General features: G+C 44.8%; 1 protein-coding gene across 3 annotated transcripts in view; it reads left to right on the top strand.

Annotated features, from left to right (window-relative positions):
* The first annotated feature begins 11,940 nt into the window (after positions 1-11,940).
* The window catches only part of RTN1 (reticulon 1), a 142,308-nt gene continuing 139,393 nt past the window's right edge, over positions 11,941-14,855 (top strand). For 2 of the 3 annotated variants that reach the window (XM_079991584.1, XM_079991585.1), the window contains exon 1: positions 11,941-12,437. In XM_079991584.1, the coding sequence (XP_079847710.1) occupies positions 12,257-12,437 (181 nt within the window). In that variant the 5' untranslated portion in view covers positions 11,941-12,256. The remainder of the gene's footprint in view (positions 12,438-14,855) is intronic. The other variant, XM_079991583.1, reaches the window with a different exon arrangement.

The following is a 14,855-nucleotide window of genomic DNA, read 5'->3' as shown; positions in this document are numbered from 1 at the left end:
CAATATCCTTTCCGAGGCAAGTTCTGGTCACTGAGGTGTAAGCATGTCCTGCTTAAGTCCGTAGGGTTTACTCTGAGTAAGTGTGCATGGGTTTGGGCTGGTGGGAGTTGCTTTCCAAAGTATCTGGAGGGCACTAGCTTGGGGAAGTCTGCTCAGGTGAAAGGACATGCTCCTCAGGAGTTCTTCCTCCCTTCAGATGTGAGAAGCGAAGCTAACCCACACATTGCCTGGCAGTACTTTGACACATCGCCAGGTGTCACTGTTATTCACACATTGCATCTCCGGTCCATTTCCATGATTTGCCTTGCAAGTTCCTCTATCCCTTATCAGTATTGTGCTGGTACTAAATTTGATGTTGCTGTTGTTTAGTCGTTTAGTCGTGTCCGACTCTTTGTGACCCCATGGACCAGAGCACGCCAGGCACGCCTGTCTTCCACTGCCTCCCGCAGTTTGGTCAAACTCATGCTGGTAGCTTCCAGAACACTGTCCAACCATCTCGTCCTCTCCCGTCCCCTTCTCCTTGTGCCCTCCACCTTTCCCAACATCAGGGTCTTTTCCAGGGTCTTCTCATGAGGTGGCCAAAGTCTTGGAGCCTCAGTTTCAGGATCTGTCCTTCCAGTGAGCACTCAGGGCTGATTTCCTTCAGAATGGAGAGGTTTGATCTTCTTGCAGTCCGTGGGACTCTCAAGAGTCTCCTCCAGCACCATAATTCCAAAGCATCAATTCTTTGGCGATCAGCCTTCTTTATGGTCCAGCTCTCACTTCCATACATCACTATTGGGAAAACCATAGCTTTTACTATACGGACCTTTGTTGGCAAGGTGATGTCTCTGCTTTTTAAGATGCTGTCTAGTAAATTAGAGGTGCACAATCAATGCTTTGCCTTAGCATGCACTGTTCATGTGCTCCCAGCCATAAAATCATAGGGTTCGAAGGGACCCCAAAGGCCATCTAGTCCAACCCCCTGCAATGCGGGAATCTCAGCTAACACAGCCACGACAGATGGCCATTCAACTTCTGCCTAAAAGCCTCCAAGGAAGGAGAGTTCACAACTTCCCATGGCAGACCATTCCACTCTGTTATTATATTATTATAATTCCAATGTTCCTCTTTATTATCCCACTGCTCCACACTTTTATTATAACGAATTAATAATAGCATCTTTTTTTGTGTCACACAGGGCCCCAGAATGGGGCTAGATCACATAGGTGCCAACTCCCTAGGGTCTGAGCCAACTCCCTAGGGGTCGAGGTCCCTTTGCCCCCCCCCAATAGAATATTTGAGGGGACTGCCCCCACCCCAAGTTGATGGGCATTGCCATTCAAATAGTGTGTGTGCACCGTGTCATGTGATCAATTGTGCTTACTTCCGCCCGCCCCTGGCAATATTTTATTCAAGTTGGCACCCTGCTAGATCAAGAGCATGGGTGGGCAAACTAAGACCCAATTGCCTTCTAAATCCGGCCCACGGATGGTCCAGGAATCAGCATGTTTTTACATGAGTAGAATGTTTCCTTTTATTGAAAATGCTTCTCTGGGTTATCTGTGGGGCCTGCCTGGTGTTTTTACACGAGTAGAATTGTGCTTTTATTTAAAATGCATCTCTGGGTTATTTGTGGGGCACAGGAATTTGTTCATTTCCCCCCCACCCCCAAATATAGTCCAGCCCCTCACAAGGTCTGAGGGACAGTGGACTGGCCCCCTGCTGAAAAGGTTTGCTTACCCCAATCAAGAGCATTGTGGGCAATTAAAAGATCCAGCCACCTAGTGCTAAGCAAGGGAAAAAAGACAATCTTTTATGGTGAAGTGATGGCAGCCAAAGCAGGCGTCTGCAGTAGACCCCGCGAGGACAAAGAGATCCTCAGAGTTGCCCAGGGTTCCAGGAGCTGGTGTTGTCCCTGGGCAGAAGCACCATTCCTCACCCCTATATGAGAGGCCACACCTGCCAATATTTACCCTCCAATGCAACTGTTAAAGGTATAGGGAACCTGTCCACTTTGCATCTGGTCATTCCTGGGGCGTCGCTGTGCTAGCATTGTGCTGGCCTGGGGCTGATGGGAGTTGCGGTCCAAAATAAGTGGAGGGCACCAGGTTGGCAAAGGTTGGTGCAGATGAACGAGACAATGGTGGGAATCAACATGTTCCATACAGTTTTGGCTTACCCGTTTCAGGGGGGTGGACTAGATGGCCCTTGGGATCCTTTCCAATGCTACAATTCTTTTAAATTTTATTTTAAACGAAATTTTATTAAGACTTTTTCATAATACCACATGATAAAAGAGACTGATCTTAATAAAAACAGAGAATGAAAGAGAAAAGAAAACACCAAGAGGAAAGGAAATAAATAGAAGAAAATAAAAACAAAAGGGATTTCTGATTTTTCCCATTGTCGGCTGCATAAAAGAAATTATTCAAAATATTCGCTCTAGAATGACACCCAACTGTTCTTCTTTTTGTTAGGCAATATTTTCCCAAATAGATTAATTCGTTTTCCTTTTTGTACAAAAAGTCCAAATAAGGTTACAATTCTATGATTCTGTGGTGCATCCCATCTTGGGCAAAGATAATTTGGGGTTAGTTTTCTTAATACTGTACTATTTCATCTCAGAATTGTTTTCTGCAGCTAAAAAACCTATGATAAAGTAAAATACAGAAATTCTGCTATATATCATTTGAAACCCTTTCATGTATCCTGGGGGGTACGTGTACCACACTTTGGGGAACAGTGCCGCAACGAATTAGCCCGAACTGAAAAGATGGCTCAGATTTTAGGGGGCTCTTAGAAAAAAACAAGGTGCAAATCAGCCACTGATTTTGCTTCTTTGGCCTGCTGTTAAGAGCATACAAATTTAAAACACAGCTCAGTGTTATATAGGCTCAGAGACACAGTGGCACACTGTCAGAAGAAAACAGCAGTTAGACCATTTTAAAAGCGAGTAAGCCCTGCCAGCATTATTAATGTGCATGTCCATCAGTGGAAGATGCTTCATCCATTAAGTTCCACTCTGTATTAGTCCTGGGAAGAAGCAAGCTCATCACCTTAATTTAGTTTAAGTCTCCATTTCAGGGATGCTACCAGTGCAGCTGTTTCAAAACAAGACTTATGTTCAACCCAAATGACCACTGCATATTTTTTTTTTGAAATTTTTATTAGATATTTCAACACAGTAATTTTAACAAAAATACATCATCCACATTGTTTCCCCCCTCCATTTTTTCCCTCCCCCCCCCAAACAGAAAACCCAACCCTCCCCCCCCGGACTTCCCTCAGCTCCTTTCTCTGGTTTCTCAACACATCTTTCTGTCTGCATATTGTAAAATTGTAAAGATCCTCAAATTATCTATCTATTACAATAAATAGTTTGTGAATGTTTATTCAAAACCTGCCAAAGAGTCCAATTCATTTTGTTGCTTCTTTAAGCATTTCGTAAAAGGTCCCCATTCATCTTTAAGATCACAGTTATCCTTGTCATGTAGTTTGCGTGTCAGTTTTGCCAATTCCGCATAGTTCATCAGTTTTTCTTGCCACAGTTCTTTCATCGGGATTTCCTTATTCTTCCATCCTTCTGTCACGTACATAAAAATATTTTTTAATTTCTTTGGCAGGTCTTTCCCCACAATCCCTAATAAGAAAGCTTCGGGCTTTTTCCACAAATGTTAAATGAAACATTTTCTTTAACTCATTATATATAATTTCCCAGAACATTTTAATTTTGCTACAATCCCCCCAAAAATGACCACTGCATTTTGAACCAGTTGAAGTGTTTGGGTCGTCTTCAAGGGCAGCCCCATGCAGAGCGCATTGCAATAACCCAGTTCAGTGACCCATGCACTCCCTTTTTGCCCTGCACAGCTGACCACAGGAACAAACTGCAAACTCTCCTGTTTCTTGACATAGATATTCGGGTCCTATGAGCCAGTGCACTGGCTGCAAAAAGGTTAACTTTGTAAGCCACTTAGAGTTTGAGGTGTTTTTTAAAAAAATTTGTCTGTACATTGATTAAACAGATTAAAAGGGTCAAGGTAAGGAGGCCAAGGCAGCCTCCCTTAAAAATGCACGGCTTGGAAAATATTTGGGCCTTCTTATTTCCTCCCTGTTCAGAGTTCCCTTTGGGAGGTCTTCATTTCTTTTGAAGATGAAACAAGAAGAGGCCGCCTGGTGTGGGACTCTGCAAGCAGGTTACTCTGACGAAACAGGATCTTAATTGAGTTGTCTGTGCAGGGAAGAAAGATCCAGCTATAACCAGGCCCCCTTGGAGCGGCTTTCTTCCTGCTATCATGCTATCCACTAACACCGTTTACGGTAAAAGGTTGCTGCAAGATGGTTGCAGAGTGGTCTGCAGAATTGATTGCTTTTTGGCTGGGCTACAAAATCGGTATATAGTGGGGGAACGAAGGAGGCAGATGGAATAGGAAGTTCAGGAGATGGAATGGAAAACTTACCCAGAGTGATATTTTGAAACACTGAGGCTGGGAAAATTTATCCAGAGTCTTCTGTGCCTCTCTGATTTATCACGTGGGTACACCGCAGGGAACCTCTTGCTCTCCAGATGTTGTTGAACCCCATCTCCCAATAGCCCCGCCAAGCATGGCTGATGGTTAGGGATGATGGGAGTTGGAGTTCAGCAATATCTGGAGGGCCACAGGTTCCACAGCCCTGCCTTTGTTGTTGTTTAGTCGTTTAGTCGTGTCCGACTCTTTGTGACCCCCTGGACCAGAGCACGCCAGGCACTTCTGTCTTCCACTGCCTCCCGCAGTTTGGTCAAACTCATGCTGGTAGCTTCAAGAACACTGTCCCACCATCTCGTCCTCTGTCGTCCCCTTCTCCTTGTGCCCTCCATCTTTCCCAACATCAGGGTCTTTTCCAGGGAGTCTTCTCTTCTCATGAGGTGGCCAAAGTCTTGGAGCCTCAGCTTCAGGATCTGTCCTTCCAGTGAGCACTCTGGGCTTATTTCCTTAAGAATGGAGAGGCTTGATCTTCTTGCAGTCCATGGGACTCTCAAGAGTCTTAAGTCCTGCCTTAAGTAATTCTAAACAATTGTGGTGGTTCCTCAACAGCCAAAATAGCCAAGTACAGTGGTGCCTCGCAAGACGAAATTAATCCGTTGCGCGAGTCTCTTCGTCTTGCGGTTTTTTCGTCTTGCGAAGCATGGCTATTAGCGGATTAGCGCTATTAGCGGTTTAGCAGCTTAGCGGCTATTAGTGGCTTAGCGGCTTAGAAAAAGGGGGGAGGGAAAAAACTCACAAGAACTCGCAAGACGTTTCGTCTTGCGAAGCACCTCAAAAGACGGAAAACTCTTTCGTCTAGTGAGTTTTTCGTCTTGCGAGGCATTCGTCTTGCGGGGCACCACTGTACATTCGCAAATAAATATTCTGTTTCCAGCACCAGCACAGGCATTCCTCTGTCATTTATTTGCAACATCTAATATCCAAAGGTATACTGCCTCTGTACATGGATGTTCCATGCAGCTACTCATTGTTAATAGTTCTTAGCAACTCTATCCTCCACAAATGTGTTGAATCCCTTTTAAAAGCCACCTTAGCTGGTGGCCAAATAATTTTGAGAGGTTTTAAAAAAATAGTTTGATCAGGCTAAAGAAACTTCTCAGAGGAGTTTTTTACATCCCCAAAGAGTTCCTTTTGCAGTGCCCTCTTCTTGTTCTCCTTTGTTCCTCATCATTTGCTCACTTCTTATTGGAGCCTAAACCAGGGTTGATATATTTCAAAAAGTGAAAATCTGGACACAAGCTTTTTCCCAGCGATTTCTGCCAGGATGGTCACACGTTTACTGGCTATGTCTGGGAAATTCTGGACGTATGGCCACCCTACCAAAGCACTGTATAAAATGCTCTGATCCCTCCCAGGATATTTGATCAGCTAATTAGGCATCTAGAGAAGACTTCTCTAGCAAAGAGGTGATGGCCAAAAACTTTGATGGCTTTAAAAGATTAGTCAAATTCGTGAAAGATAAGGCCATCAGTAGCTACTAGCCACCTGGCTGTCTTCTCCTGCTCTGGAGGTTAGGATTCGAACCCATGGCTTCAAGTTACAAAAAAGGAAATTCTGACTAAACATCAGGAAGAACTTTCTGACAGTAAGAACTATTTGAGAGTGGAATGGACACACATGCGAGGTTGTGGACTCTCCTTCCTTGGAGATTTTAAAGTGGAGGTTGGGTGTCCATCTGTCCTGGATGCTTTGGCTGAAATTCCTGCATTGCAGGGGGTTGGACTAGATGACCCTTGAGGTTCCCTTCCAACTCTACAATTTTACGATTCTATGATTCTCCCAGATTGCTCATCGTTCCCTCCTAGCTCCCTTTCCCTTTCTGCCCTCTTGGGTGGAATCTACACACATATTAAAAAAACACTGTGAAAATGCTTTTTTTTAAAAAAAAAAAAAGTTTTGAAAAATACATTGAATTTGGCATATCTCACTGTTGCCATCTAGTGTCATGTTTGTATATTGTATTTCCCAACACATTTAAAGCATTTTATTTGCAGCTGTATAGCTGAGTCCTTGGTCACTCACTTTCTATGCAGCTTCTCGGGTATCAGTCTGAGCTTCGAGAAACACACAGAGCTGGGACAGAGTGCCACTCTCGCAACTTCCTCCTTCTCCTCTGCAAGGAAGTGAAAAAGTTAACCAACCTCAGCACCCCTTGACAAATGGGACAAGCAAGCCTAGAGGTGGGTTCAGAGGCTTCGCATGTGCCAGGAGATGTTCTCAAGGGCCCCCTTGAGCCCACAAGTACCATGTTGGTGATGCAAAGATGGCAGTTATACCTATCCTGCTGTTCCTCTCAGGAATTCTGAGCAGCCTTGGTCCACTCTGCCATCCAGACAAGTTAGATGACCTTACCTGCTTTAGAACAGGGCAATGTGACTTTGAAGCAACTATTTGATGACCTACCTCACGGGAAGCAATAGAAACAGCCACCCCTGTTCTCTTAAAATAACTTGAGAAGGAGCTAACATAGCACAATGCCAAACTCTTATTAAATAAATGATCTCCAGCCTGGGACATTCATCCTCTTGCAGTAGGTTACGCAATCTAATCCCAAACGAGAGGACATGAGATCAGGATGATTGGTGTAAATGGCTTAATTATTTGTTGCCGTTTGTTTTGGCTGGCTGAGACGCCAAACCATATTGTACTGCCAGAATGTTGGTTTTGCTACCAGTTCTGTGAGTGGGAGAAGTATCCGGACAATCTCACATCTAGGTCCAATTCACCTCCTTTTTGTTTTTTGGAATGTGAATTCTACATAAAGGGAACAGTAGCCAAAATGACCAGACAAGCGTGCAATAGGCTTGGCATTCATGTGGCAGCCAAAGCAAAAATCCAGGCAACAATGTTGTTGTTTTTCTGAAGAACAACTCCCTCATCTGAACCAACATGAATTGATTTTTTTTTTTAAAGGAAAATTTCATAAGCTGCTGCCCAGATTGCTTTTCCACCAACCAACCCCTCCCCACCCCCTTCTGCTCTTTGCATCACAAAGTCTCCCTCCATCTGCATTGCTTCAAAAGCAAATCACCATCATCATTTCATCTGCATGCTGCGTTCACATAGTTAAACCATGTTTAACATGCTCAGCAAAATGACACTATTTGCTCTAATTCTTTCAAAACTACAACTAATCCAGAATGCGGCAGCTAGACTGGTGACCGGGAGCGGCCGCCGAGACCATATAACACCGGTCTTGAAAGACCTACATTGGCTCCCAGTACGTTTCCGAGCACAATTCAAAGTGTTGGTGCTGACCTTTAAAGCCCTAAATGGCCTCGGTCCTGTATACCTGAAGGAGCGTCTCCACCCCCATCGTTCAGCTCCGAGGGCCTTCTGGCGGTTCCCTCACTGCGAGAGGCCAAGTTGCAGGGAACCAGGCAGAGGGCCTTCTCGGTGGTGGCGCCCGCCCTGTGGAATGCCCTCCCGTCGGATGTCAAGGCGATGGACAACTACCTGACATTCAGAAAACATCTGAAGGCAGCCCTGTTCAGGGAAGTTTTTAATATGTGACATTTTAGTGGATTTTTCATCTCTGTTGGAAGCCGCCCAGAGTGGCTGGGGAAACCCAGCCAGATGGGCGGGGTACAAATAATAAATTAATTATTATTATTATTATTATTATTATTATTACAAAAATAACACAAAATGTCAATGAACAATAAATGAATGAAAACACATCAGTAAATGTATAATGAACATTGCAAGTCAAAAGAAGGTCTTATAATAAAAATACAAAACTATAATCCTAATAACAGCAAAAAAGAATGCATCTTCAAAACTGAATCTTGACTCCAACAAAACTCCTAAACAACACCCCACCCCAATAGTCTCTAGATATCCTGAGCAGGAGGTCTTAATCTCAGGGGCATAGTGTGGGGAGTGGGGGTGGCCCCAGGTACACAATATTGAGGGGTGTGTGTGTTGGTGCAAAAACTGAGTCCTGTTTATACAGAAAATAAATCTCTGCACCCTTCCTATACAGTGGTACCTCAGGTTAAGTACTTAATTTGTTCCGGAGGTCCGTACTTAACCTGAAACTGTTCTTAACCTGAAGCACCACTTTAGCTAATGGGGCCTCCCGCTGCCGCTGCGCCACCGCTGCACGATTTCTGTTCTCATCCTGAAGCAAAGTTCTTAACCTGAAGCACTATTTCTGGGTTAGCAGAGTCTGTAACCTGAAGCGTATGTAACCTGAAGCGTATGTAACCTGAGGTACCACTGTAATTTTGAAGGAAAAGGTCACCAATCCACTTTAAATTCTTTGACTGCAATGCTTGAGCAGCCAGCCATTTCTTCACAGGGAGTGTTGATTCCTTTAATGGAAATGGAACCTGACACTGTCTACTCAGAAGTAAGTCACACTGTATTCAATGGAGCTTACTTACAGGTAACTGGGTAAAGACTGGGCAGCCTTACACTGCAATCCTAGGCATTTTTACTCAGAAGCAAGTCTTGCCGAGTTCAGTATGATTTGTTCTCTGGTATGTTCCTGATCATTCTCACTGTTTCCATTATATTCTTATTCTGATTATATCCTGCTTTTTCCCCCCTGACAGGGACTCAAGGAAGATTACAGCTAAAATCTTATTTCATTCTATTTATCTGTGGAAGGTGTTGTACATGATCCCTTCCCTCACACATTTTTTCCTTTACAACAATCCTGTGAGGTAGGTTAAGCGGAGAAGTTGCAATTGGCTCAATGTGTCCCTATTTTCATCTGAGAAATGTTGGAGGGTATGTTCCCTTGCTGCAAGAAGTAAAGTTACACAGAACCAGGCAGAGGGCCTTCTCAGAAGTGGCGTCCTCCACCTAGAACATCCTCCCATCAGATGTCAAGGAGATTAAGAACTACACAACTTTTAGAAGACATCTGACAGCAGCCCTGCATCGGGAAGTTTTTAATGTTTGATGTTTTATTATGGTTTTATATTTTGCTGGAAGCTGCCCAGAGCGGCTGGGGAAACCCAGCCAAATGGGCGGGGTATAAACACAACAACAACAACAACAACAACAACAATGTAAGGCAGCTTCCTTCAATAGAGAGAGTCACTTCTTCAGTTCTTCCCCCAAGAAACAGCAATGAAAGTGAGTTGATGTAGAACACCAGCATCAGAATTAGACCATAGAACAATGGAAGAACACATGTTTAGCATGCAGAATGTTGCAGGTTCAATCCCGGACACCTCCAGGCAGGGCTAGAAAAGACCCCGTCTAAAATTTTGCATAGCTACCAAATCAGTATATTGAGCTAAGCGGAACAACGGTCAGCATAAGGCCACTTCTTTCAGTTTGGGGGCAGGAGTTCCTGTATACCCCTTAAACGTTTCCAAAAAAGCCTATTTGGAAAGTATGCTCTGTCTGGTTTGACCATTATCTCTGGAGACAATGGAGGAGTGTGCCTTTGGGGGGTGAAGTCAAACTGTTGGAAGGTTGTAGCACCTGCTGTGGCTGTAGAGACTGATGCGGGAGAGACATGTTTCGTTGCAGGTGGGGCAGATGAATCCATTTGTAACAAAGATGGAAATGAGTGCCAAACTTGTGCTGTATTCCCCTACAGTTCTGGAATTGGTTTTTACATTGCTTAAGTATAAAACAGCTGGGGGAAAGTCATGAAAATGCAAAAATCTGCCCTGTGCATGCCGCCTACAATGGAATAAACCTGCCTCTAACACGCTACTATTGCCTCAAGAGAGTGTGTTGAACACCCAAGCAAACAAGCATAACCACCCAGGAAGCGTCTGCTGGATCTGGCCAACGGCCCATCTAGCAGTCCAGCACCCTGTTTCCCCAGATGCCCCCACTGGGAAACCAGCAAGCGGTATTGGAGCGAGAGACCACCTCTCCCCAACTGAAACGCGCATCCAGGATAACACTAAAAGACAATAAGTTATTGGACTTGGAAGGGTTTGACAATAGGTTTGGTTGGCACGCCTACTTATGGTTGGGAAAGAAGAAAGCTCACAAAAGTTTTGCCAACCACATTTTCAGAGGTGCCCTTATAGAAATATGGGATAGGTACCAAAATATTTTGGAACCAAATGTACCTCATTGGTTATCCCCACTGGAGGTCATGAGTGTTAAAAAAAATAAACATGAGAGAGGAATGGATGACTTATGGAGACATTGTAATTAAAGAAGGGGGGAAATGGAAATTGAAGCCATATGAACAAGTTAAAAAATATGTATATGATTGGTTGCACTACTTCCAAACAAATGAAATGTTTAAGAAGGACTGTAAAGAGAGGAAATATATTGAAGGAGAGTCTAGATTTCAGAAAGAAATAATAAATAATGATTACAAGGTATTGTCAAAAATGTATAAAATGCTACTGGAATGGCAAACAAAGGACGAAGAAGTTAAATCAGTTATGATACACTGGGCCAGGGACTTTGGTTATAATATACAGTTAGCAGATTGGGAGAAGGTGTGGAAGGAAAATATGAAATTCACTGCATGTATGACGATAAAGGAAAATATTATGAAAATGGTATATAGATGGTATATCACTCCCGTAAAATTAGCAAAAATGTATAAGACATGTAACAAATGTTGGAAGTGTAAGGAAAGGGAAGGGACATTTTATCATATGTGGTGGGAGTGTAAGAAAGTAAAAGGCTTCTGGGAAATGATATATAATGAGTTGAAAAGGATGTTTAAATACACGTTTGTGAAGAAACCAGAAGCCTTCTTGTTAGGAATTACAGGAAGAGAAATTAATAGAAGTGCTTATAAACTTTTTCAATATGCGGTGACTGCGGCAAGAATTTTAATGGCGCAAAAATGGAAACAAGAAGAATTACCAACATTGGAAGAATGGAGACGGAAATTGATGGATTTTGCTGAACTAGACAAACTGACAGGAAAAATTAGATATCAGAAAGATCACAAGTTCACACAGGACTGGAGAAAGTTTACGATTTATCTGGAAAATATTTGTGATGAACAGACAACGCTAGTTGGATTTAAAGAGGCTTTGTGATGAGAAAGGGTATTGTGAGAGGGATAAGAGCTGTAAAGATTAATTAACTGGCAATACAATTATAAAGGAAATGTGAAACAAATATAAAATTATGAGGATTGTGGAGGGAGCGGGGGGAAGTCCAAAAGAATTTGGCATTACAGTGGATATGAATGTGTCATTTAAATCTGTAAAATAAAATTTTTCTAAAAAATTAATAAAAAAAAGAAAAAAAAGAAACGCGCATCCAGAGGGGCATTGCTGCCTCTTCCAACCGGGGGGGCAGCGCACACACCACCACCACCATAAACTGGGCGCTCCCACCTCCTTGGAACTTGCCAGTCCTCTTTTAAGGACCCCCAAGTTTGGTGGCCATCACTGCCCGGATCTGGAGGCACCCCTTTGCCTTTGCGCGCGCGCGTGCGTGCGCCTTTTTCCCGGCCTCCTCCTTGCCTTCCTGTTCCTCCATTTTCCTCCTTTAACTCGTCGCAGGTATTGCTTAGGGAGTGGAAGCAGTTAAAGGGGCCAGGCAGGCAAGGCAGGCAGGCTGCCCCCCCCCCGCCCTCCAGCCGCCCTGTGATATGCCAACCACAGGGTGACGCAAAGGCTGGCAGACTCCAGCTCCACAAGCCCATTTGCACCTGCGTAAGAGGCGCAAGCGGAGCTCCTCGCGCTGCAGCCGCCCCGAGAGAGGCTCCTCGCGGCCGCCGCCCTTTCTCCCTCCTGCCGCCGCCGCCTCCTCCTTTCCTCGCCCATCCTCCGACCCACGGAGAGAGCCCAGCCGGGATGTCTTTGCCGCCGGGTCGCCCCAGCTCCTCCGGGGAGCACTGGGTTGGCGACGGCGCCGAGGACGAGAGCGCGGCCGCCGGAGCTCCGGCGAGGCGCGGCGATGGCGAAGGCGCAGGGGCAGCGGCGTTCGGCTTCTCCAAGGAACCCCCGCCCGTTTCCATGGCGACTGCATCCACAGGTAAAAAGGAAAGGCGAGGTACCCAGAGATGCTCCACAAAGGGCCTTCGCCACGTTGCGGCGCGCCTCTCGCGGCAGCTCTGGCCGCCCGGAGGTGGTCCTCGCCGGATTCCTGGGGGGTTTCAAGGGCGGTGGGAAATCAAGGCCGTTGGAGATGGAAAAGGGACCAGGCTTCCTTCCAAAGTTCCACAAGGCTCTTGGGGGTTCATCCTTATATGCGCTCTTTGGCCTGTTCTGTGGAGTTTATGTGCGGGGCTGTGGGGGAGCATTTCAGCCGGAAATGTAATGGGTGGCATTTGTTTGCTTACCCCCCCCCCCAATTCTTCATACACACACCCTCGACTGTATGTAAATCCTCTGGCCAGGCAGAAGTCATTGCCCAGACCTTTGGGTCAGCTTGCATCATAATCTTCCCCTTAGTGTGTCTTTCTCTAATAAATTCCAGTGTCCAGCCTTGATTAATTTTTCTGTGAGGCTGGTTGAAGAGGGCCTTTGGGACACTCCTCTCCCTTGGGGTGGCAGCACATCTGGTTTTAAATGCTCTCCCATGCTCTTAATGTTTTTCGATGCTCTTAATTTTTAAAAACATGTTTCCATTTCCATTTTAGTTGTACTGTTTTTGCTGTTTTCTTGGACCCCTTTTGGAGGAAGAGCAAGACAGAAAACTAACAAATTGAAATAAACATTGGTTTGCTTTTACAGTAGATGCAGCCAGTACTTTCACTTTCAACAAGCTAATCCCCCCACTCCCTTTTTTTTTGGGGGGGGGGGTTAGGTTGGAGATAGTAGTTATTTTCCTCTCTCTGTGTGTGCCCACACTGTTTGTGGAATTGAAGAGGCTTCAGCTTCTGAGATAATAGTTTGGGGGGGCGGGTGGAGGTTGAAAAGAAAGGATTTTTCCATCCCGTCATCTCCTGCGACTGAAGAGGTTGCCTGCTCTACTTTTAATTCCCACCTGCCAAGGAACAGATCTGTGTGCCCGTTATGCAATCTTGCAGTATTAAAGTTGTGTGGAACAAGTTTGGGAGTGGGAGTGGATGGGGGAAAAGATGGGTCCCCGTTATGCAACAGGACACCCATTGCTGTCTGTAGCAGGAGCAGCTGCATTTTTGCTGGGCTGGTCTCTCCTCCCTCTCCGATCTCCTGGGTTTCCTCCTGCACAAGCTGCCCTGTGCAGGATACTGTCCAGGGTTATTTGCAGCTTGCTGTGCTGTATGTGTGAGTGTCTGGTGCAGGCGCAACACATTATTTTTGAACAGTTCCCACCACCACACACACTGACTTTGCCGTGTCTGCTCTTTTGTTGTGAAATAGAACCTAAATGCCTTTGCGTCGACACGGGTAAATGTTCAGCCTTTTGCGTAGGCTTTGAACCAAAATGCAAGCTGCCAAACCAACCTGCTTTTCTGTGCGCCATGGATTCAGAATTATTAATGTTTTTGTTTTCAGACCTTTTCACTGGTAAAAAAAGTGGCTTTGCATGGAAAAAGAAAGGCAAATGTTGAGGGATACACGGTGCATGTGTGAGTGCAAAAGGGAAAGGATGGATTTCCCTGGTGGTTATAATTTCAAGGGGGGTACACTCCCCAATCCCAAGAAATCTGCTGCGTAGTCCCTTGTGGCAAGAAAGCTGAGCCAGTCTCAAGGGACAGACATTCTCAGGAACAAAGAAGAGTAGTTTTTCTAATGCAACCATCCATTTCTACTATGGTTTTTTTAAAAAATATCCATTGCCTAATTTAAAAATGAGTGCATTCATCCATCTCATTCAAACTTTCTAAAAGGATTGCAGGAAATCAGTAGTTAGACAAGGCTAGGAAGGGGGCACTGGAAAGAGATTTCTTTTACATTTCTTTTGGAATCCTCTCCAAAGCCCCCCCCCTTTTTTTAAAGAAAGAAAAGCAACGCCTTTACTTTTATGCTGGCTAAATCTGGATGCCTGAGAAGAAAGAGGCAGGGTTTGTGATTTTCTGATGCTTCCTTCATGCGGCTGGACTAGAGTTCAAAAGAGCTGACAAAAGCATAATGGCTTGATTGTTCCTTGTGTTGGTTTCTTATTTAATAACGAGCGGGGGGGGGGGGGGAGGTGTTTGTGAGAGATGGGGATAGGGCTGTTATTTCCCAAATGCAGCAGTACCCAGTATCATTGCATCTGAAAACACACACACTCCATCTTTCCCATTTGCTTGAAAATATGTACCACTGAAACCGGCAAGGTCTACCTTAGAATCAGGGTGTTGCCTTGTTCCACTGCCATCCCTCTCTTATTGATTCGGCAGATGTGCACTCTTGTTGCTTCCTGTCGCTGGAGGAAGTGCTTGTGTTTACCTTTCCTTTAGTCCAGGAAATAAATGGCCTTTTTTTTTTTGCAGCGTTTCACATGCAGCCGGTAATATCATATTGTGAACTTTCGGTGCTT

Source organism: Podarcis cretensis, assembly GCF_951804945.1.
Source record: "Podarcis cretensis genome assembly, chromosome: 1".
In the NCBI taxonomy this organism is placed as follows: domain Eukaryota; kingdom Metazoa; phylum Chordata; class Lepidosauria; order Squamata; family Lacertidae; genus Podarcis; species Podarcis cretensis.
Note: the sequence above shows the minus strand (reverse complement) of the source record. Positions and strands in the feature narration are given on the sequence as shown.